At 38.3% G+C, this 25,056-nt stretch overlaps 1 protein-coding gene across 4 annotated transcripts in view; it reads left to right on the plus strand.

Annotated features, from left to right (window-relative positions):
- DIAPH2 (diaphanous related formin 2) overlaps positions 1-25,056 on the plus strand; it is a gene marked incomplete at its 5' end in the record, with an annotated part of 170,660 nt that overhangs the window by 4,942 nt on the left and 140,662 nt on the right. Inside the window, 9 exons of one of the 4 annotated variants that reach the window (XM_083883143.1) lie at positions 10,703-10,735; positions 13,054-13,230; positions 14,082-14,186; positions 17,741-17,761; positions 22,066-22,205; positions 22,604-22,678; positions 22,757-22,826; positions 23,823-23,959; positions 24,732-24,843. In XM_083883143.1, the coding sequence (XP_083739269.1) occupies positions 10,703-10,735; positions 13,054-13,230; positions 14,082-14,186; positions 17,741-17,761; positions 22,066-22,205; positions 22,604-22,678; positions 22,757-22,826; positions 23,823-23,959; positions 24,732-24,843 (870 nt within the window). Of the gene's footprint in view, positions 1-10,702; positions 10,768-13,053; positions 13,231-14,081; positions 14,187-17,740; positions 17,762-22,065; positions 22,206-22,603; positions 22,679-22,756; positions 22,827-23,822; positions 23,960-24,731; positions 24,844-25,056 lie in introns of those variants that run through there. The other 3 variants (XM_083883146.1, XM_083883145.1, XM_083883144.1) reach the window with 3 other exon arrangements.

Genomic DNA, 25,056 nt, shown 5'->3' on the forward strand with positions numbered 1-25,056 from the left:
CAACATTATTGAAGAGCAAAATGCATGTCTTATGAAACTTCTGCTACTTAGAATTATTCTGGTCAGGCACTGCTGTGACTTGGGAGGGTAGGGCATGCTTGATGCTGATGTTTAGTTAAATGCTTTAGTTTTTAATGGGAATTGCTATTGACACTGCGTCAGTTAGGTGATAGAGACAGTGATAAACCTATCTGTGGTAATTAAACTTCCTGAACTACTCCTTGTAAGACAAAACCGGAGGGCACTTCTGTGCACCACAGGAAGCTTTGCAAACAAAGCAGATTCCATCCAGGCCAAGTGAAAGGCAGCTGTGGGAACTGCCAGTGTCCACAGGAAATGGAAGTGGCGCTTTTGGAGACTTCAGGCAGTGTGGTGCTGAATGTTCAAGTGTTCAAGGATGGACTTTGGTTCTGGTGTCACAAGTAGCCTGTAAAGTTCTCTGGTGATACTGGGATTGCTGGTGACATGGCAGAAGGAAAAGATCTGCCTGAAAACTTCAAGTGGATTACAAGATGATTTCATTTTTTCTACGTAACTTGCGGTTCTCTAGAGGCAAACAACAAAGCAGTAGTGGGTAATAACATCCCTCTGATTCTTTTCATCCTTGTCCAAATTCAGAGGACAACAAGTAATGTCAGTTGCTGCTGGAGCGACTGTCGATTTCAGTTTGTTCTTCATCAGTTTCCTTGTTCAACCTTAAAACACAAAAAGTTATGAAATCCCTAAAATGAAAGGTCTTATGCATTGCTTACAGCTTTTGTGTCATCATTCCTTACATTCAGTAGTTTTTTTAATGATGCTGTAAATTCGTTTACGAGGAAATAAAGAGTTTTTTTCTTAAATTCAGCTATGGTGATAGATAATTATCTCAGATAATTCTGAGAGATGAGCAATTGAAAAAGCTTCTTTAGTATTTGCATAGCAATTGATGAAGTTACAAGTAGACGAAGCTACCTTGTCTTAGACTTCCAGATTGGCTTTGTATCAAATTGGTCTTCAAATCTTGTGACTGAAGTGGCTTTTTGTTGCAGTAGTTTGGAGTGAGCACCTCCAGGATTCTCACTTGCAAGTATAGCTTCCTAACAAGTAGATGCAAGTAGATGAGTGGGAAGTTGTGTGACAAAAGTACTAACACTGCATGTATATTATACCTGGTAACAATTAATTGTCTGGGAGAAAGGGGTGCCAGCTAAAAAATTGGCTTTTTCAGGGAGCAAAAATGGCCTTCAGAACTCTCCATTCTCCTCTCAATGCCCCGCTGACACAAGTTATGTGTGGCAGTGGGAAAATGAGTCATGAAAATGAACCTGTCAGAACCACTCCTTTACTATTTGCTCTTCTTTGATTGCTAGAACTAATAAGACTGGAGTTATGGCACATTAGAACTCCTCCTTTTGTATGAATTTGTCTAAAGTTCATCCACCAGTTCCATGGTGTTGTCTGCTTTTCCGCCCTCTTCTCCTGATAGCTGTTTAGTTGGACATGGTGTGATAGCAGCACAGATCTGAGAAGGATCTGCTGTGGCAATGAAATGATTGTGTGATGTACATCATGATTTAAATCATGGGCTCTTCTGATTTACAGAAGAAAATACAGCAGAAACACCTTGGAAGTTCAATTCTGGAACAAGCCAGAAACACATGGGAATTTTATGGTTTGATAGGGCTGAAGGTTTTTGGTTCACCTGGGTGTGGTAATGTTTGGCCTGAAGGTGTAGTGCATAGTGTAATGTCACCACACCTTCTGTGTTGTGTAAGGCAGAAATGTTCTGAAGTTTCTAAGGGATACAGGCTCCTCCTGTGGAAACAGGAAACCCTCTCGAGAGAGTGTCAAGGTGGTGCCTGTGGCAGGCAGCTTTCTTGTAAGGTTTCCTTCCTTTGGGTATCCTCAGAGAAAATCATTGGAGACAAGAGGGTATTGGAGAAAGTAATGAATATGATGAAGGTCTGACGTGTCTGCTGTCTGCACGTGTTCTTTGCATAGTGTTATTAAAAAGACTTTTAATTTATAACAATCTAAACTTGTATCAAAAGTGGAAAATGATGGTGTAAAAGTAACTGATTAAAACCAATGTAATTGGAAAAAGTTCTGCCTTGTATTCCTTAGTGATTTTTGTGTGTATATAAATATATATATTAGCACACTTACTGCTGCCCTACTTATAGCAGAAATATGAACTTTTCTTTTTATAACAAGATCCCATTAACATATTTAGTTTGTCCCTTTGAGTGAGAATAAATACAGAAAAGCTTGCTTGAGGATTGTGGAACTTTGAGTGCTGCTACCTTGTAGTTTAGAACTAGTTTCTAAATAAAAACATTAAAATATTTGGGGAATAGTGCTGGATGAATCCCAGCCCCTGGTGCTGCAGAACTGTTGCTCTACAGCCAGGAGAGCAGCAGCTGTAATTTTAGGTTCCAAAGGAGGAGAGAATTGCAGCATTGGTGGGTGCAGGTTGGTTTGAGGGACACAGGCCTGATTCTCTGTTTAGGGATTAGCTGGTCAAACATTAATAACTTTGTCCTGGCTGGAGTCACGTAAACAAAAAAAGTAGCACCATACTACGTGTGTAGGCATGAAGATGAGGGGAAATCACCTGAGTCTTAGATGTCCCCACAGACACCTTTTTGTCATAATTAGTTGGTTATGTGTTGTCATGTGGCTCTGTATAAATTCAGTTTGGGCTCTCAGGGATGGTGGAACAAGACAAAATAAGTACTTTGGTCGGGAAAAATGTTACTTCTGCAGGTCATTACTCCTTTTTAATATGGTAAGAGCTAATGATGATTGTTATAACCATCATTATGGTTATGTTAGGACCTTTAAGGATGCCTGTGGTTTAGTGTTTTGTAATGAGTGTAGCTTTGTCAGGAACAAATACAGAGCCAACATGAAATTCATTTGATTCTAGCTCCTAATAACAGAATACAAGCTGTTAATTCTTATGCAGTATAAAGTTTTCTGCTCTCCTGTCTGCATTTTGATTCTTCATGTTCTTTCTCTTGCTGTGAATTATTTTTGTCTATTAGGTTTGAGTAACTTCTGAAACACTTTGGTTTCATAACAGAGCTGTGCTGGATGTTATTTGTAATTGTGTGAGTACGTGAGTAGATGAGAACTTGACAGTTATTAAGAGCTGGAGTGGTTGAATGTCCCAGTTGTATTAGAGCAGGTAAGAATTTCCAGAAAGAAGACAACAGCACATCAGGCTGAGAACATACACTGATGCCATGTATGTTTTAATTTTTGTGCCTGCCACTTTCAGTGGGTAAATGAAAAACAAAAGGTTTGAGCACAAAGCCTGGAGCTTGGAGGGTAACCCCACGGTAGATGGCCAAGTTCCAAAGCTGACACACAAACTGGGAACTCAGCCGACTGCGCTCCTGACTGGCTCTGCCACTTTCTCTCAGTTTGTACTCACTGAACTAAATTTTACAGTAACAAGTTCACACCAGTGAATTGTGTTTTCATCCTCCAGTTTATTGTAGCTTGGTGGAGATGCTTCCAAAGTAGAAAGATAAAGACTGCAACACAAGGCTTTAGTAAAATTTCTGCCTGTAAACCAGAAAGGCAATTGGCATTTTCAATATGCATTCATGTTTGAATTTCTGACAAAAGTTGGGTGGTTAGGACAGGCTTCCTAAATCCATTAAGGTCAGTTTATAGTGTTTTGTGATTCAGACTAATTCCTGAATGACTTCTAAGATAAGCAGCAATCCCATCAGTTAACAAAAGAATTGTTTTGTGAAAAACATTTATAAAATTCATGTGAGTGTTCTGGGGTAGCCAAAGCACATTTAAATCTTTAATATTAAGATAAAGCTTTTTTTTTTTTTTTTTGCTTATCTCCTTTAGCAGAAAATAACAGATTCTTCATGATCTATGACAAGTTTCTTTAATTCTCCTGAATTCCAGTTTCTTCTTAATAGGGACTCTTACCTGTACTGTAGTCAAACAATACAATGGGATTCGTCATTATTAAATACAGTGTAATTCCTCTCTGTTCACACAGTGCTTCATTTCCTACTTCCCCAAAGGACAAATAATCTTCTAAGGATGCTATTATAAACAGGAAAGAGTAGGGAAAAGAACAGAAAGGCCTTGTGTGTGACACAGCAGCTGTGCATTGTTTAACCCAATATTCTTTACCTGTTGAGTTACATTGTGGCTCATGCCTGTGGAAATTATTTGATCATGAAATTCAGTTTTTTTAAGGAAAAGCCAGAGTTCCCTGCTACAACACTACCTCATTTTTCCAAGTTTTAGTATCACATCATTTATTATTAAGGGAGAAAAAGTGACTTTACCATCAACTTACTGTAATGGAGGGACCAAATTCTATTCTGATTAAGACTAGCAGGTCTGTCTTGGAAGACAGACAACATTATTCTAAGAAGCTGTTGACATGGTCCCTGTTCCAAGGGACCATGTTCCAAGTCTGCTGAGTACAGACAAAATGAATGGTCTTCACAAGGAATTCCAGCTCCTTTGGCTCACTGCATCCCTTCTGCTGCCAGTTTGTTTGTGTGCTGTGTTTTGGTTGGTTGGATTTTCTTACTGCTTACAAAACAACCCAAACAAAGCAGATACACATGTTCTCACTTTCTCAAAATCTATCAAAGGCAATATATTCCATTTTCAAGGGGCTGCCCAGTATCCAGTGAAGTTCCTGCAGCTTGCTGTGGGTGTTCTGCTTTATTTATAAGTGTATCAGTCCTCTCCCAACAGATGCATTCTGCCACTTTAACTTCTCAAATGGTTTAGTAGGAAAATCCAAACGGAGTCTGACACTTATTTCAGTGTTCACTGTACCCACAAGAGCAAGAGGTGTTCTACACAACCACCAATATGCACTGAAAAATCTTACCAAATCTATCTCTGCATAGAACAGCCAGAGAACTTTACAGAACCTGAGCCTCTCCCTGTACAGGGGTATTGGGCTATCCTTGCATACACTGTCATAGAAGAAGCAAGTAAGCAAAAATGAAAAAAAAAAGTGTGTAAGTTTTAGGGTGAAGACGTTTCTTAAACAATTTCTGCTTCATCTTTTAAGATTATTTCAAACCAACTCTGTCAAGTCAACTTGTTCCTCTTGAGAGAAAATACTTAGGTTAGGACAAAAGTTTAATTCCAGGTTCAAAGTGTGCAATTGTGGTTAAAAGGGTAAAAACTAAGATTGAAGTTCAGTCAGAGCAAGGGTGGGTCTCGTCACCATGGAAAAGGTGTCTCTTGAGGAAGTGAGGCATAAAAGGAGGCCTGTTCTCACTCCTCTTCTTTGACCCAACTCAGAGCAGCTCTGACTCAGTCTCAACAGCTCCCCAGTGTGTTTGAGTGAAAACTCAGCCCCTGCACTCAGGAGAGGCAGGAGCAGGGGCAAGAGATGAGCAGCAATTCAGTGCGCATCAAGTGTTGCTACCCAGCAAAACTGCTTTGTGCTGCCGCTGTGATGGGAGCAAAGAGCTCAATCCCACTGCTTGTATCTAAGCAGAAGATTGAGATAAAGTCTGCACTTACTATGTCAGGAATTGTTTTGACATAGTTTTTCCAGTTTAACTGTTCCAGAATATTTCAAAAGCACTTCACAGTAATATTATACCAAAAAATCAAAAGCCAAGTTCCCGAAAAACTCAAAGCTCAAGTCAACCACACTTTTGAAAAGCAAGCAGCAGAGATCCAGTGCTGAACATGGTTCTGCTAGACACACTTTGCAGGAAACCAACGTGGCTCTTTCCAAAGTCTAATTTGCAGAAGTTTTAACAACAAATTTTGATAGTTTTAACTGAGGAATGTAAAAGCTGTAGAGCATTCTGAGGAGATGTGTTTTCCTGTAATGATAATCATGCTGTCTCAAATGAAAAGTATGCTGCACTCTGTCACAAGGCACTTTTTCAAGATTCTCAAAGCAGAACTTTTCTTGCAGAATCGCCAGATATCAGGACAGGACCCAGACTCTGGCTGTAGCAGGGGCTGCATGGAGAACTCTGCAGTTCTGTAGCAGGGTTATGAACCCTGCTGGTCCTGGGCTGCTTATCTGATATAGTTGGTGTGGAGACTTAATGAGAAATGTTTGCATTTCATCTGTGGCTCTGGAAAATGCCAGAACTTCCTTAATTTGCTTCTGTCCTGGCAGATGTTTCTGCAGTTGTCTAACCTGATCTGACTGTCCTGCTGCCACCGTTGCCCTGTGTCTCACACCCAGCAGTTCTGTTGGCTTAGGCTGACATGGAACTGCAGCTTTTGGAAAAATAAATTTAAGTAAATAAAATAATTATAATTTTCTTCTGTTTTTTTAAAGCTTACTTATCAATGAGCACCAATAAACCGTTGTCTGAAACAAACTTTTCTAAACAGTGATGGCAATTTGAGCTTCAAATTATATATATATTTAAAAAGCTAGTTCCTATGTCTTCCTCAGCTCCTTTTTTCTCTTCAGTTTCAAAGGTGATTAAATTGACAATTTTTGTTTACAGTGATTTTTTTTTTCAGTTTCTGCATGAATTTTCTCTTTTGTAAAACCTCAGCTTCTGGCATTTTTGAGGGGAACATTTGATATGATTCCCATGCCTCTGGCATATGTTCCCTCTCCTTCTGTTTGGGAGCAGTGTTGAGGCATCTCCCAGCAGGCAATTAAAGAGTTGCTGCCCTCTGCTGTTAATGATTTACCAGCCTGGGTGACCCTCGGGCTTTATTTAGCATGAAGAATTGTCAAACTTATTTTTGGAGCATTGGTCATTCTCCTGGGGGAAAAACAGTTCTCCATCTGCATTTTGGCAGCCCATGTTTCCCTCCGTCTTCAGGTTCTAGGTTAAGCCTTTATTTAAAAAATTGAATAATCAAGGAGTTTTTGAAACAAGCAGCTGCAAGGCAAACAAGATTTTTTCCATATGGTGTCATATAGACCAAATGGAAGTGTACAACAATAGTAACAAAACTATTGGTATTGCTCAATTCAAGTGTTTTTGAGAAAGCAGATGGATTACAACAGTCATTTCAAGGTTTTTCTGAAAGCATGGTGAATGCTCCTTGAAGTGTGAAAAATATTATGCTAAAGCAAACATTAGTGATAGAATTAGTAAAAATATAATTCACAAAATGTCAGATATACTTCATTGTGGGTAAAGATCTTGAAAGGCCTAAATGAGTGTATCGTCCTGGTTTCTGCACATCTGCTTTTATGACTTGGGTATCTTTTCACAATTTCCTAGGTGCCTTTTTAGATTTAATTGCAATACTGAATATGTTAACAGATGGTTAAATTGTCTAATGGGAACATTATTCATTCTCTGAACTGAAGAACAGAGGTTGTAGGAGTGAATTCTATTTTATAACTAAGACCTAGATTCAGGATGCAGACAACTTTTTGTATTTCAGATATTAACCAGTTTTGTGTTTGTCCCTTTAAACTCCCTTGGTTCAGGTGCTCATATGGGAAGCTACTCCTTTCCTGCTTGTATGCAAATTAAAATGTCCTTGAGTGGAGCTGTACCATGGCTTTTGCAGGTGTTGAAATCAAGGTAAATTTTAGAAAACAGCAATATCAGCTCTGTTTAAAAAAAAAAAAAGGGAGGCAAACAAAGCATGCAAGTTAAGAGAAGGTCAAGTTTATGATTGTTACCCCTAGAAAATGAGCTTTGCTGGGAGTAGTGGGAGCCGCTCCCTGAGCTTGCAGCCCATGTGAAGAAATGGGTGTCCCAGCACACCATGATTTACCTGGGCACTGGAGTGAAAATTGCTGTAAAGTTTAGAAGTTACCCAGGTGACGATCATTGTTCATTCTGCACATGGTGATCTGGGAGTTAGTGCTGGTTTGATTTTTGTAGTGAGAATGAGATTCCTGAGTGTAACAATTCAGAACATGGCAAAGTAATACTTAAATAGAATCAACCCATGTAAATACACAAATTTACAACTTGTGGCCAGCCTAAGTGTTTGGAAGGTTTTATTAAAACACAAGTTAGAAAAAGGTATAAAAAAGTAGACTTGCTGTGAGTTTTGTATTAAAAGTTAATGTGATCACCTCAAGTAATTTAATTCTGTGAATGTGACATTGTTGCTGCTGTAGCCTGCATTGTTTGCATGAGGAAGCAGTGCTTTCTGCATCAAGAAATGAAGTGATCTATGAATACCTTTCTACTGTTTTCATGTGCACGATTTCAATTACTCTGAATATTAACTTGGCTGAGACCTTTTGAGATAAAAGAATTGTCTGGTGCAGTTGTATTAGTACATGCTATTATTTTTCTGTGCTTTATTGTCATGATCACTCTGTACTTATGAAAGTAGCCAGATACCCAAAGTAAACTAAGAGTGAGAAGAGTGAATAGAAAATGATGTTAACTATTGATAGACTGGAAAGGGAGAAGATCTATCACTTAAATCTTCTGAGTAAAGAACAAAGTCCATCAGTAGGAAAAAGTTCTTTGGTATAGATGCTGAAGAAGTTCTGTGTTTTGTGTAGATATTGTAACTAGGAGAGAGAGATTATCTACAGCTGTCTTAAATTGTATATGCTTTTATACATATAAATGTTAATTTGATATCTCTTGTCTGCAAGTATTTCCTTAGAGATTTTTTGTGAAGCTTTTTCTGTTGGGCTGCTCCTGCAAACAGGGACTCAATGTCTTTAACAAACTAGGAAGGTGTAGATTTTTCTGTCTTGTCTTGCTCTGGCTGTCTCATAGATGACTGAAAGAATAATGCTAGAGGACTACAGAATCTGCAATATCTTAAATTTCCTTCTAGGGAGGTAAACTACTTTTGAGTTATGTTCTGAAATCAGACTGGAAGTGCAATTTCTTTGTTAGTGCAAGAGATTGTCAAAATTGTGTGAGGATCTGCAGGTACAGAACTGCCTTGACTTTGCCTCCAGCTACTTGCAATGTCTCTCCTACCTGTTAAATGTGCTGCTTATCTCGAGTGGCTGCTGGCAGCAGTGGAGCTTGTGCACCACAAGAATATCTGGGAAGTGTGCTTGCGGGGTCTGAAAAAATGCAGTATGATATCTTGTTTTAGTATTCTGTATTTTGCCCAGAGGAGTTTGAGTGACAAATGCAATATAAGTGTAGAGATGGGGTAGATGATCCTGTTCCAGCTTCTGGCAGAGATTGACAGTACTTAAATGAGGAGGGGAAAAAACAGTTCTCATAAAAGCAGCTCCTAAAATGCATATGGAGTTTCAGAACTTCTTGCTTGCCTGGCTGTCTCTGGGCTAAAAACAGGGCTAGGCTTTTACTTCATTTTTCTCTGTAATCTCAATTAAAAGGCTTATTTACCAGAGTGGTAAGTGGTATCTTATTTATCATCTTGAACTCAGAACTTCCATACTAAGTCCAGGTGAAGGGAATCCAGGAGATGTGTAAGGAAGGGCATTGAGATGTGGCAGTTTGGAAGATGAAAGGTTGGTGTCAACATCTGGATGTGCAGATGTCTGTGCTGGGTTAGGCTCAGGGGAGTTTGTTCAGAACAGCCCATCTGGTGCTGTGTCCTAGATTTGTGACCAAGACAGCATTGATGGAAAGAGCCCCTGTTCTTCAGTTTGCGCTGAACAGCTCTTCCCAGCCTCCAGGATTTCTGCTTCTCATGAACCCCCTCCAGGAACAGGGTGGGTGTCTGGAGGTGGGGACACAGCCAGGACAGCTCATCCACAGTGACCAAAGACATTCCAAAATGCACCACATCATGCTGGGCAGTAAAGGCAGGGCTGCAGGGTGGTGAGGAGGAGTTTATTCCAAATCATCAGGTGCTCAGAAGCTGGGTAGGCATTGGCCTGCCAGTGCCAAGTGGTGGTGTTTTTATTTATTTTCTTTTTTCCTATCAGTTACTACATTGTCTTTATATCTCGACCATCAAGTTTTTCTTGCTTTTGTACTTCTGATTGGCCACATGGTGCTGCTGGGAGGGAATGAGCAAGTGGCTGTGCAGGAACTGACCTGTGAGCCAGGGTCAGTCCTCTCCACTCTCCCACCTACTTCTGAATGCTTCTCAAATTCTGTCTCCCCATGAGTTCCAGACTTTAACTCCTATTCATGACACTGCTCTGTGTCAATTGAGAAAAGTTCACAAATCAAATGGTTCCTTGATAATTAATAATTGTTGCTGTTGGTGTACAATGTAAGTGGCTTTTTTGGCCATGAATAAAAATGTAACATTGGTGATTGTTGTCGGCAGGATTTTCCTGCTTAAGGAAGAAGTGACAAGGCAAAAGGGAGGAAGAGTGGTTTGTACATCATCAGTTCCCTGACTTCAGCCAGTTCATGTGCAGGCTGACATGGCCCAGTGTCCAGGAGCAGCTAGCAGGAGGCTGCACGAGTTTGGGCACAGGGAGGTGCCTGGGCAGAGCTGAGAGCTCCCCATGGCTCTGCTGACGCACTCGGCAGTTCAGGAGTCCGTGTTTGTTTTGGAAACCCTTCTGAGAGACCTGGCTGCTCTTTTATGCAATACTGGGGGTGCTGCAGCACTGCAGGCTTCATCAGTTATGTACTCAGAGGATAAGATGTAATGAGATGTAAGCTTGCTTTTTCCACAGAAAATGCAGGACATTCCATGTCCATTCGCCTGCAGGTTTTTTAAGAACATTTAGTGAAATTTCAAATGCTTTTTAATATTCAAATACGTGAAATAGACTTCCTTATTCTAAAGCAGTAGGTAACATTGTCTTTTTTTCTTTGATTTGTGTGTGTTGTTTTTTGTTTTGTTTTAATAGAATATTCAAATAAAAACTTTGGCAGATGATGTGGTAAGGTCTTTGTAGCATCTTAATTTGCAATGGTAACTCCACGCTGCATGCTACTTTTCTCAATGTTGTGGACAAAATAACATTCTTATAAGGATATTAAGCATTAGATTTCAGAAAATTGAGTGACTATTCCTAAAGATCTTAATTTCTGACTTCAGCTGAAGAAGATTATTAATGACTTCTATTTGGAGAAACTTCCTTAAGCCCATTTTAAATACTTAGTAATACTGTGGCTCTGTTGAAACTGTTACTCAACAGTTGAAGTGTTATTTCTCTTGACCTTCTCTTTACCAGTAAATGATCTGCAGTGTTTCTTCCAAGTTGGTTGCCACATGATTCAAGTGGAACCATTTTGGGTAATAAATGTGTACTGAATGCCAAAGAACAAGTTTGTATTCAGTAGCATTAATTTGATAAAGCTGAATACTTTGAAACTGGTTCCAAAGTATTTTTTTTCAGAAACTTATATCAAAATTGATTTCATTAAAATTACAGCCTTGTATTTTATGTATAAAATAAAGCCAGACTGGTTCTTTAGTTAATGATTGTCTGCACATCTGAAATGAGGAAATGGTGCCTGGTAATCACATAGAAGGTTCCTTTGTGTTTTTCAAGTGATCTCACCAGTGCAATCTCCTTGAACAAATTTTCTGTTAATAAGTTATGCTTGAAACAGATGACAGTGTGGTGAAATTGGATTTTAAATGACTTTTTGCAATTGTTGAATGATCAACATACAGCCGAATTTGGCTAAATTTGGATGCTGCCTTTCAGGCATTGTCATATCCCTGGGCTTTTCACCAGGCAATGCCCTAATTTTAGTTTCCAAAAATGTAGTTTAAACTATTCTAATAAGGTAGAAAATGAATTAAAGTGATATACTTGCTTTGTCAAAGATATTAACAGTATCCTTGTAAGTATTGTGCTTCTGTCCACAAATATAAAAAATATTTAAGGAAGAGGAAAACCCCCCTACCACTCCTCCTTCAAAAAAAAAAAAAAAAGCTCAAAAGAAATTCAAAGGGAGAAGGCAGCTTATCTAGGGACACTTTCCTTCAAAAATTTAAGGTAATTGTGTAGGATCTCAAAAGTAACAAAAACAGTGAACAACAAAAATGATTTAAAAAAACAAAACAACAGAAAAATATTTCTTTTCCATATTCCACAGCTATTGTTTTAGTGTCTCTACTCTGGACTCCCTGATCTAAAATGAACGAAAATTTTTGCAAACAAAGTACTCCATCTGACATTTCAGCCCTCAGAGAGGTTGTTTAATTGTAGCCAATATAAATTTTGGTTTACATGTTTTGGTGGCGATGACAGTAACTGCTCTGAATGATCCTGTTGGCCCTACATAAGCTGCTGTTAGATGGAAGCACATCTTCATAAGGCTGTTGAGTGCCTGAAACAAATACAGGAGTATTTGTGGATGCAGACAGTTCTTTGTGGAAAATTACTATATGCATGATGTTCTCAAAATGAACATATATATGTGTATATATATATTTAAAAAAGAAGACAGTTATTTAAAAAATTGGACTCTATTCAGAATAGTTATATGCTATAAATACAATAAAAATGGCCTTATAAGGAAGGTGCTGGTTATTTCCACTATTAACCCAGTAACTCAGCATGCTTACAGCCCAGGAGGTGGGGATGGGGTCAGCCCTAACCAGAGAACACCCTAGCAGTGTCTGATGCTTCCACCAGCATCTGGCTGTGTGTTTAACCATGGGTGGCTGCTTCTGTGTGAGCAATCCATCACCTGGCTTTCTAAAGCTCAGCACTAATACCAGGAGTTCCTACTCAAAAACTCTTCAAGGAGTTATGAACTATGCTTGGAGCATTAATTACTCTACAAACTTTATTTTACTTCAGCAGGATTTTTTAATAAGCCTGATAAACTTGTGAGTATCTCCTTCTCAGCACTGCCTTTTTCAGTTGTCCTCCAAGGACTTAGAGCTCTTCAGGTGAAGGAGCATTGGACATTCTTTACCTTTGTGGTACTGTATTTATTCACTATGAGATAATTAGAGAGTAATGGGAGAAGATGAACTGAAGATTTTGAAGTGCTAACCTATCTGATGCAAGTTTGGATCAATGAGAAATATTTAAATCCCTTTTGCATGTGACCTGTCATGAGTTTACCTTATGTTAATGTCTTTCTGTGCAAAGTAGTCTCTGAATATTAGAGTATTTTTACTTACAGATAAGTTTAACTCTGCTGCTTGAATTAACCCAAAACATGTCAATTGCTGCTGTGTAATTGGCTGCTTTTCTCTGTTTCTATTTCTGCTTATTTTTGAATGTCTTTGCAGCGTGACAGAATAACAAGCTTCAGGAAATCAGCAGCAAAAAGAGAGAAGCCTCTCATTCAGCATCCTATTGACTCCCAGCCATCCATTAGTGAGATCCCACATGCCCAGGCACTTGTTGATGAGCGCTGCATGAACTTATCAGAAAAAGAAGTTATGGATCTCTTTGAAAAAATGATGGTAAGACATGGCTGTGGGAGACAACTGTCCTGTTCCACTGGGTAGCTCTGCTCTGTTCACTGGAACTGTGATTGTCTTTTGAAGGATTGGATAAGTGTTAATTAATTCTCGCTTGCTTTGCTTGTTAAGGGATTGGTTTTTACCTTTTCCAAGTCATGTTAATTGAAGCTGATAGGTCTGTCTCACAGAGACCAACAGTTCTCTGACAAGGCTGTTCACCAGTAGTTACTGCAGGAACATTGACTGCTCTTAGGTGCCAGTCTGGAGTTACTTTGACTTTTAATGGCAAGCCTAGTCATGACTAGTAATGACTGCATTGTATTTAATCAGTTATTAAGTTAAAGTGTCTTAATAGATTTAATCTAGCAGAGCATTTTGACTTTTAGGCTTGTTTTAAATACATCAGTTGGAACAATTTCACCTTTACCCCTTCCACAAACTAATAATCCATGTAATTACAGCCTTCTGATTAGATAGCGCAGGAGTAGTATCCACTGTGATAAGATTTCTCTAAAAACACAGGACCATCACAAGAGTTGACACTTATCCACAAACTTGAGCTGTGGAATTGTTGTCCTTGTCCACTAGTTTTACTTCTGGAGCCAAGTTTCACAAATATTAACTACCCTTGATGCAATTTAAATTTTGGCTAAGTCTCAACAGCAGTGAACACTTGAGGTGACAGAATTAATTGTGAAAATCAGGTCAAAAACACATGCAGACAAAAGGGAAAAAAGTCACTTCTATTTGTTTGAAAATTGATTATTTAACAAAAGTAGCTTAAAAAGTACAAAGACTAATAAAAATCCTGAGATGTTATTCCTGATGTTTTGTGGTCTGTTCCTTTGCAGGAAGACATGAACCTGAATGAGGAACGTAAAGCTCCTTTAAGAGACAAAGACCTGAGCACAAAACGTGAGATGGTTGTCCAGTACATTTCTGCAACTGCCAAATCTGTAAGTACTCAGCTCTCCAGGGCACACCTGAGGAAGGAGCTTAGCTTTGAGTCTTAGGCTTTTCAAGCTTGAAACCTGAAATTTTTTGTCTGGATTTATCAAAGAGGAGTACGAAAAAATAAAGTATGTACTTACTAACCACCTCTAAATGCTTGCAGTTGCATCTGAGCAGTTAGTTTGCATTTCCCTCGCTGGGCAATGTAAAAACTCGATCCTGTCTTGGAAATTATAAGAAATTGGAAATCCAGTGATGTAGAGTCATGGATGGAACCTGATCATATTTCTGTGCAATTCATCTTAAGAATTTTTGGTACCCATGGTTTCTGACTTTGTGGTTTCAGTAGCAATGTATGTACTAGACTCCTTTAGTGAAAAAGATGGTCTTAAAACCAGTTTCAAATTACATTTTGGATAGAAAAAATGTTTTGACTTTTCATTGATATTGACTATTCTCTAACTTGATTGATTACCCTTAATTCAGAATTGTTGAAGTCTAACTTCTTTAAGGTGCAAGAAGTATAAGGAAATGACTGGATACCCCAGCGCTTTTGGGGTGGAGAAATACAATCTCAAGAAGAACTCCAATTTATTTTCTGCAGTTGAACTGTTCATACTAATTAGTTATACACCAGATATGCTTTGTGTATGTTAGAAGTTAACTATGAATAATGGAGAAATAAGATTGTTGGTATCTGTCTAAGCAATCTTTAAGCATGGTCTGCAAGCAGTGCAGTTGATTTGTCCCTTGTTAACCTTGAAAATCAACTCTGCAGAGTTAAATTTCAAAAATTAGGATGACAATGACATGTAATTATTATGCAAATGCCTTGCATGAAACATTATAAACTTCATTGAGAAAAAGCTTGTGTTACAATGGTGATGAAATGGTAATGAAAATGGTGATTTAAGTTCTGAGAGGAATGATGTTCCTGCATGAGTTCATCTTAAACAAAATCCACAGTCCTTTAGTGTGTGCTGGAAGGAATCCAGTGCTTTAAGCATGGTCTAACTAAATGCACAAATTACTGGAGAATTATTCAAGCTTATGCAGTGAATGTTATGAACCATGAGCTAGACTGTCTTTGGGAACTGTTAATTATGCTTAGTAAGGTTTTTATCTTCACTTGATGGTCAATATTAAATCTGGAATTTTTCTTAGTATGCAAAAATACTTTATTGAAGCAGTAGAAAGTGAAAGTAGAAAGGGAAGTATTTGTGGTTTTTCCCACAAAGTAGTTGAACAATGGTGATGTCTCTCATGTACACTGCAATTGAAATGCAACTGCCTCAAGCTCCAGATTTGTGCAGCTGAATAAGGAAAGCATGGCTACCATCGCATGGCTCACTGTTGAAATTTTACTGCATTGCATTGCTCCCCGTGTGTGCTGCAGCATGGGAAACTTAATAGGACCAGGAATATATTTGTCCAAATGTACTAACAATTAAAACCAAGTCATTCTAAAAGGTCCTCATTCATGAATGTGCACTTTAGGGTAAAGTCAGTCCCAGTGTGGATGTTTTAAGCATTGCAAAGTGTTTTTCCTGGGGGAAAAACAGCTCATATTGAAGTCTGTGTGCTTCAGCATGTCCTTTTTGCAATTGAATCACAGCATTTGAATGGAATCTTTCACAAGTATACATTATCTTTCTGTAGCATGTTGTCCTAATTTAACTTCCCAATAGTTGGCATCTTGATTGTTAAATCTAAAATACAGAGGTTAATTTCAAAATGATTGGGATCTTACAGAGGCACAAAATCTCATTTTTACTTGTAATTTCATCTTCTGTTTATTCCAACTACTATTCTGCTCAATGAATTCAAGCCCTAATCTATCTTTACTGCATCATGAATTGTCAGACTTTCTTTTCTTCAGGATTGTCTTCCATGAAAATGCTGGTTGCATTCAAAAATATCTGTCTTTAAATTTTCTACCTTTTGTCACAGATAATTATCTGTCTTTCTTTTTTACACTGAAAATACTTGGACCTTCTGCTTAGAGCTCACACAACACATTTAACAGTTGATGTGACTTTTCTTGCAGTTCATTTCATGTTTGTTTTAATTAGGCTTTTGAGCTCCCTCCCTTCGTGTGAAAATATCACTTTCATTTGGTGATGTTGTCTTAACCAAATTATTTTGAATTTGGTGCTTCATTTTCTCTGCCTGTGTGCTGTCTGCAGCATTTGACCATGCTTTTCTTAAACACTTGACTTCAGAGTTCTGAGAAAGGAACTTTGGGTTTCACTGGGTGAAGAGAGCTTTTCCTTGGGAGTGGAGGACATGTAGAAGCTGATGAGCTGGATGCTTTCATGGGAAGTGATTTTCTGTGCTTCTCATTCCTTCTCTTACTTGAAGAGAAAGATTGTTGACCATGGAAGTTGTACCTGAGAACTGGTGAAGAACTGAAATTCCATTTCAGAGCTGAACCTGGTGACATTTTGTGCTGTACTGAATAGTTGGACATTGGTGAGAGGAGAGGATAGTAAATTAGGAGGAGAGATTGTCTGGTGATGGCAATCCTTTCTTCTGCTTCTAGAGGAAACTTCTTTAGGAGAGAAGTCTTGATTGTGAAGGACTTGCAGGGACTTTTGTTTCAGAAGTGTTCCTAAAGGAATAAAGGAAGAAATAAGAATAGAAAATGATGCAAGTAGAGGCTGAACAGATAGTGTCACATTCAGATCTCAGAGCCAAACCAGCTGGTGATGAGATTAAAGTGGTTATTCAGTGAACTGGCTACTGTCAGGCTGCAGCAGGTGAGCTGAGGAGGAGAGGCTGCTCTGTTGGAGCAGATGTCCATTGTCCTGGTGTTCCCAGGAATGTGGCCATTTGTGCAGGGTGACAGAGCAGGGCACAGATGTGCTGCCTTCCTGCAGTTTCCTCTGGGGAAAGGCAACTTTTTGTTCATGAACAGAGTGAGATGCTGTTTCAAGGTAAAGAGAAGATGGTATTCTGAAAATCACTGTTTAATTATCCATGTAATTAAAAGCATCCATACCGAGCAGTTGAATAAAAATGTCATGTGAGATTTTCTGAAATGCAAGTTGGACTTATAACTGTAGGCTATGTTTCTGATGATGAAAACTTAATTAAATTCAGTGGTGACATCATCTAAACAGATCAAAAGCTCCATGATAAAAGCAGTTGTTATACATAGAAGGAAGTCTGTCTGCCATTAGTATGTTCTCAGTGTCATATGTAAAGTATCTGACCTGATAATTTTTACAAATGGCATATTTAATCTTTCAAGATGCAGCTGTCAAGACAGGTATTTAGTTATTTGTTGCTAAATGTATCAAATACTGATGGTTCAGCAGCAGAACATAAGAATTTGAAATTGTTGCTCCTGCCACAGAGTTGCTGTTTTCCTGTTGAGAGGCTCTGATTCCTGAACAGGTTGATAAAGTAATAAAAGAATGTAACTACTAGTAATGATTAAACACTGAAATATGTGTGTGCAACTACATCCTACTAAGTACTGTGCTGTGTTTATTTATGTATTATTATTATTATCTTTTTTACACAATAACCTCTCTTGGCTGGCCACTGCATGCAGATAGTCGGAAGTAAAGTTCCGGTGAGTATGAACATGAGAGTTTTGTTTCCTCTTGTGAACTTCCCCTCTTAGAGATTAGGCTGGAATATTTTGGACTTTTATCTGGGTTTTAAAAGTCCAGTGGGCACAACTGAATCCTTGGTTTATCAAAATAATTGTCAACCACCTTAATCATGTTTATGTTACGAGTGTGAGATCATTGCTTACACTTTTGAGGGATTTCTTCAAGTTTTCAGGAGTTTATTTCCAAATATTTCGAACTCACTGAGCTCATATCTTCATTGTAAGCAACAAATATAATTTAAGGTTGTCTTGCTTTTTATTGAAGGCAAGCACTTGAAATTTTAAATTGACAGTATTTGGTTTACTTCATTCTGTTTAGATGTGGAATTTATGTCCTAAATTGTTATTAATCGTAGCTTGTCTTGGAAATGCCAAATTCAACAGATCAATGTGAGAATAACATTAATTTAGAGGATTCAGGAAGTCAGTAAGTTTAAGATGAGATCACTGAGAGCATAATTTTTCTCTTACTAAGGACTCATCTACATTTTATGTTGTCCTGATTGAATTCAAATATTTTAAGCAAATGTTTGGGATTTAATTTGTTGGAGTGAGTTCAGCAAGTTATTGTTTCCTGGGAAAAAAGTGCTTTTTGGAGAAATAATTACATATGGATTTTAAATAGTGGTTGAAAGCAAAGATGCTCTTTTAAATTATGGATGGACTTTATTTTTTATTACATCCAAAACAGGCTTTTCAGGTACAGCAAGGCTTTTTACTTGGGTCATATTCAGTAATTAAATTCTGTAGTGAAAATAGTAGAGAACAATCTATGACTTAAAACTGTCTAATCATTACATCAGATGTAGCTATGATTTTATCCCATGCTCTATATTCTTATGTATTTTTCTCTTGGCTTTGTTTTATTCAGAGTGGCCTTTAAAGAGACTTTTATGTTCACCAGTACTTTTTAGTTTTGTACACATTATTGGTTCTTCCCCTGATTGAGGAAAATACCTTCCGTGTGCTTATATATTTAAAGGTATTTGATTTTTGAGGGGACAAATTATTAATTTTCCAGTTCAGTGTGTTAAAACTAGTTTCAAATAGTCCCTGCTGCTGTGTAATTTCCTTTTGGTGTGAATTAGTTTGAACAGCTGCTTTGTGAGGAGGTAATTTTATAAAGGAAGCTGATATTCCCACAGTGAGTAGGGGAGAAGTTCTAAGATGTTTTCTTCCTCCTGCCTTTGAGTTCAGGGTCTGATAGAGAGCAAGAACAGCTCTGCATTAAAAGCATGTTTTTGTGCAAATAACTTGCTAAATACTAAAATAAGAAATGCTGTGCCTGAACTATGGCTTCTGCATATTATTGCTTAACAAGCACTTGCACCTCTGTGTGCTTCTTTCAGGATTCTTCCTCTTGGAACTCTTTGCTTCTGCCAGCACATGGAGCTATTTCCTTGAAGATTTACAGATTCATTGTGATCAGGGAGGAGAGGAATTTTGGGCTGTTCCTATTGGGTTTTAGAGATTGCAGAGAAGAGGTTTCCCTGTTCATGGGAACTTGGGAGCTTGAACTTACTTGGATTTTGCAAGGGATCCTCAGCACTGGTGGGACTGCTGTGTAGTGCAGGCTCTTAATGAATCATTCTCTGCCTTCATTGTAACACTCTGAAGGTGACTGGTCAGGAAGTAATTTCTAAGATTTTCATTCTTAAGCATTGGTCCAATCTCTGAGCATTCTGATGTGGGACCCAACCCTCTTCAGTTTCTTTCTACTTCATCTTTGCTTTCATTTTTATTAGGTGTTCTCCTGTAAAATGTTTTTCATGGAGACCTTATACCTCAAAGTAAATGAAAAAATTTTCTGTCAAAACCTGATCCATATAAAGGCATAGCAATACTTAAAGATACTATTCCAATCAAACTCTGAATAGGAAAATAAAAGAGGTAGCATTTGAGTTAGCATGGCTAGAGGTAAGAGTGGGTTGAGACTGAGACACTGTTTGCAGGGAATAACAGAAAATAATCCTGGTAAGATGAAAATTCCCTGAAAGATTTCAAGAATGGATTTTTATAAGCTGTCTTGAGTGACCATATTGAAAAAGAAGGAAACTAAGGAAGAGGAGTTGGTTCCTTACTGCTGTGCAGTTAAAGGTGTGTGGGAACTGACAGTGGTCAGAAAATTAATTTTAGGCTCCAGACCATGGCTTGAAGCCTGTGAGAAAGCTGGGCACCTATCATTCTCATTCTGATCTGGGAAATCCTGAGGAGAAACCCAAAACAATCTCTGTAAACAATCCTTGTAGATAGCCTCCTCCTGACACCTGTTTTTTTCCAGCTTGGTTCCTTCCTGCTGTGCAGTTAAAGGTGCCTTTTCAAAGAACCAGTGATGAAATGTACCTGCTCTGCAAGCCATGGGAAGGAGCCTCAGTGTGGCACGCTGCCAGTTCTTTGAATTAGTGATCTATTATTGAGGGAGTCATGGGTCTTCTGAAAATAAGGGATTACACAGAGCAGAGGTGCTTCACTGGTAGCCTGGATGGCACAGAAAGAGAAGGCAGCAAGATCTCACCTTGGTTTAAATACAAAATAATGAGCAGCAAAGACTTCAGGTTGCCCCAGTCTGAGCTGGAATCTCCTATGGAGCTTGTAGTAGACTGCAGTGGAAGGACAAACTCATCTCTTGGTAAAAAAACACTGTCTTGCATTCTAGAGTGCTTTTCAGGGTCTAGCTTAACAGGCAATGGCATTGATTGAAGTTGCCGTTGTCTCATCTGTACATTTTGTGGCTCTCAGTAGCATTTCTGTTCTTTTACCATTGGGGAGTGGCTGAAATGATAAAATTTGTGCCCAGTTAGATCTATATTGTGTACATGTGCATTGGTTATGCATAAAATCTTTTCTGATTCCCATCTGTCCAATGAGCGGGATAAAGCTCTTCCTTTTTCCTAGTTCTTTACCTTCTGGTCCTCCAGAGTGATGATTTTTCTGAATTTTTCTGATTTTTGGTATATTAACCCAATTTACAAGCAGCTCCTACTCTTATAAAAATAATCCCCACCCATTTATTCCTTTTTCTTTCGGTGGAAGAGCATCTCCTTGTTTAGGATGTTGACAGTGACTGATTCCAGTCCCTTTAGGCCTTCTTATTCATCTTTACTTTTGTCCTTTGATGGGTACCTGGCATGTGATGCCCAGCTAAGGTGCTTTGCATGTCAGCAAGGAACATCCTCAAAGCTGACACAGTGCAGAGGACTCTGTTGTCTCACTGCAGTTACAGTCTGTCCTGGTTTTGTGTTGAATCTGAAAGTATGTTGTGAATCCAGTCTTGGTTTGTGCCTTGAATCTGGCAAAGTCAAAGTCACTAACTTAGATTTAACCAAGTCGTTTTGTCATCAGCCACACTTGGTGTATGTTCGGAAAATGAACGGTAAGAATTTGAAGACAGCAAACCATAAGAAGTGGAGCTTTGTGAAAGAGAGACAATTTGAATATTTGTAGTGGAAGTGATACAATTAAGACTAAATACATAATAAATCATCTTCTAGGTCAGGGACTTGATATTGCCTTTACACTTAGGACATCTTTATCGGGTTCTATTACACAGACCCTTCAGAGCTAAGGAGCTTTAGGAGCTGTAAATGAATCAAAACCACTCTTCTGAAATAAGCTTATTGCGACTTGTCAGAGCTGTACAAAAGATTAGTTGCACCTTTTAGAAAAAGGTTTTGTCTTGTTCATGAGTTTGACTACTATAGCTCTAAAAACTGATATTCAGGTATTTTAATAGTGAAATACTGTGTGAGTAGTTATTCCTCTGTAGTGGTACTTCAGCAGGAGAGAGCTCTCTGTCAAATCTCCCGTATGATTTTTTTTGTGGCAAACAAGATCCTTTAGACATCTCTACTAGAGGCCAAACATGGACTATGGTACAGGCAAAAATTTGCTCATGAAGTTGCATAAACTGGATTTTTTCTGTGTCTCTCTTTATGATTAATTGTTTCCAATACAGTGTTGTGAAGTAGATGTTTAATACACTCATTAAATATCTTAATACAGCTGAATGATGGAATTAAATTTTATATTCAATTTGTAGTACATGCACTTTTACTGAAAGAAGTGAAAAGGATTCCAGCAAGAATAGTTATCCTTGTGATGTAAAAGTTAAAGTATTAAACACTGATGTCAAATCCAAGTCAGGTGTCTTGAATACTTGTATTATGATTTGAAAATTCATATGGAACTATTAGTCTTCTTTTTTTTTTCATCTGAATACTGTTTGATCACTAGAACACTCAGCATTCTGTCTTCTGTGATAGGGTGGACTGAAAAACAGCAAGCATGAATGTACCCTGTCCTCACAAGAATATATCCATGAACTGAGATCTGGAATTTCAGATGAAAAACTTCTTAATTGCCTGGAGTCTTTGAGAGTGTCTCTAACCAGCAATCCAGTCAGGTAAGCAGAGCAATTTCTGCAGTAGTTTTCATCATGCTGTTTTGGCTAAGCAGGAGAGTTGTGGGCTTTGGGGTTTTTTTTGAAACCAGGGTAATTATGCTAATGCTTGTTGACAGGAGAGCAGTGTTGTCAGCACCCTGGATAAGGATAAGTGGAATGTTTGCAGCTGTCTGCAATATCTTCTCACCTTTCACTGTGGCTTTCAGCAGTTTGTGCTTTTTGGAACTGTTTGCCTTTGTGGCTGATCATTTTTGGGAAGTGAGACCAAAAGTGGAGCCTATGAAGGGATGCACAAGCAGTAGAGGAGATAAAAGCTTTGCAAGTTTTGCATTTGATTAAGAAATAATTAAAGCATTTTTCTTTGTGTGCTTTTTTTGTTTGCTTGTTTTTTTCCTTAGCTGGGTTAACAATTTTGGACATGAAGGTCTTGGACTTCTGTTGGATGCATTGGAAAAGCTTCTGGACAAGAAACAGTAAGGACCTGGATCATTTGAAGGGAGGGATGGGGAGGTCATGAAGATCCCTATGTAATTTTCCTCATTCCTTTCAAGGCAAGAGAGTATTGATAAGAAGAATCAACATAAACTTATCCAGTGCCTCAAAGCATTTATGAACAATAAAGTAAGTGTTATTTTAAAGTCAGATACTTCTAGCATGATTGAGTTTTGTTGAGTTCCAGATGTGTATGTCATGTTAAATGTTGGAGAGGAAAAGAAAGCTTGTATATCCAGTGTTTAACTCTTTGGAAATGCAGATCTTAAACTTAGTGTAACTTGCCTTGAGAATCTACTTCATGAACCTTTTTGCATTTTTTCTTAATTTCGTTAAACACTGTTGATCTTTGGAAATAAAATAGTTGATAAAAAGAGAACAATAGTATAAATTTAAAGTAAGTGAATTTGGAAATTAATTACTTGGAAATTGAAAAAAATAGCTTTCCAAATTCAGACTTCAATACATAGTTGTTAAAATAATGTACTTTTCAACTGATTTAAATTGACTATAATTTGATAACTTTTTAGCTGCAGTTTTAATGTTGGTAGGTCATGGGTAAAGGATTAAGTAGGTTAAGTTGTATCCTATTTATTTCTAACACAGGTTACTCAGGTTTACAGGGTATGAGTATCTTCTAGAAGCTGATGTGTTAAACTTGTAATTTTGCTTTATTCATAGCAAAATCTGAAATCTCGTATTTTTGTATCCTCCCTAGCAAATAAAACTGCATGAAAGTTACAATTACTTTTACTCAGTTTAGAAATATCTCACAGAAGAGCTTGTTTAATGAAGTGAGACAAAAGCAGATTTTTTTCATACTTCTGAGGTGTTTCAGATATAGATAGAAAATAAAAGCTGATTTGTCTTTTGGTGGGTACTGATTTTACAAGGTCCTGGTGTCCTCTGAGGAGCTGAATCTCTCTCTGTCAGGAGAAAGCCTCAAATGCAAGACTGAGGACGCTGACCTGTGTCCCCAAGCAGTGATGGCCAGGGGTTTTGGAGGAGTGTTGCCAAGCCCCCTCTGGGTGGTAGGAGTTGGGAGAACTCCTCAGGAGCTTAAGTTGGTGATGAGTTTCCAAGGCAGGCACAACCTTTTCACTGTGAGCTTTTTGTTCCTCCCAGTACGGTTTGCAAAGGATTCTAGGAGATGAAAGAAGTTTCTTGCTGTTGTCAAGAGCAATTGATCCAAGGCAACCACACATGATGACTGAGACAGTGAAAATACTTTCTGCTATCTGCATTGTTGGAGAGGAAAACATGTAAGTTGAGATTTATTTTTTTTTTTGGGCCCTCCTGAGCTGTTAATTTGGATGCAGGTGAGAAAAGTTGTCAGTGAAACAGATGTAATCTATGAAGTTTTTAATAATGTGGTTTAAAATTAGAGACTTCACCTGTTTTGTTGCCTTAATTCAGTATTAAATCAGAGAAAAGCAGGTGAGCAGGGACCTACACACTGGGCTGAAGTGTGAGGTCTGAAAGAACAGATCACCTCTCTACCACAGGAGCAAGAAGTTCACATTTATAGCTGGGCTTTGCAACACTTTAACTTGGAGGTATTCAGCACTTGCCCATGAGATTTTTAGAACTAACATAATCACTTGGCATATGGTTCCTGTAAATTCACCACTGTGTTTATTTACTGAAGGTTAAAATGGGCAAACTTCATGTCTTCTATGCAATAAATAGATTAAAACATTTTGATTTCTGAAAGGACAATTTATTAGAATTTCCAGATGTTAAACGTGTCAGCTTGTTATCAAGTGCACAGTCTTGTAAAGGGACCTTTCCCGCTCATTGGTTGTTGCTTAGCTGAAAAAATAATACAGAGAGTTATTCACCTTTTTTCTTATTTCAACAATAATCTTGTAGAGATTTTTAACACTTGGTTCTTGGATTGTTTTCAATTTTCTGTTGATAAATGCATTTAAACTCAGCACTGAAGTCTTGAGTAGTGTGACTAATGGGCTGAGTATGTTTAAAATGCTCAAGTTGGCTGTGCTGTGCTCCTTTGACAGTTTGTCTTTCTCTTAGCCTGGACAAGCTTTTAGGCGCTATAACAACTGCTGCTGAAAGGCACAACAGGGAGGAGCGTTTCTCTCAGATTGTGGAAGGCCTGGAAAACCACGAGTTCATCCAGCTGCAGGTGAGTTTGTCTTCCTGTGTGCTTCAGCTGGAAGATTGGAGCACTGTGTATTGCTTGTGTAAATCTCTAATTTACACAGAACATCTTTTAGTGCCATTAATCCAGTGGTCAGTAAAAGAGGAAAGATAAATACCAGTGGCCTACTGCTGCTACGTTTTCTACTTGTTAGTGGTGGCAGGCCAAGGAACTCACCTCCTGTCCCAAAAATAGGAT

The sequence above is a fragment of the Zosterops lateralis genome, assembly GCF_965231275.1.
Source record: "Zosterops lateralis genome assembly, chromosome: Z".
NCBI lineage: Eukaryota > Metazoa > Chordata > Aves > Passeriformes > Zosteropidae > Zosterops > Zosterops lateralis.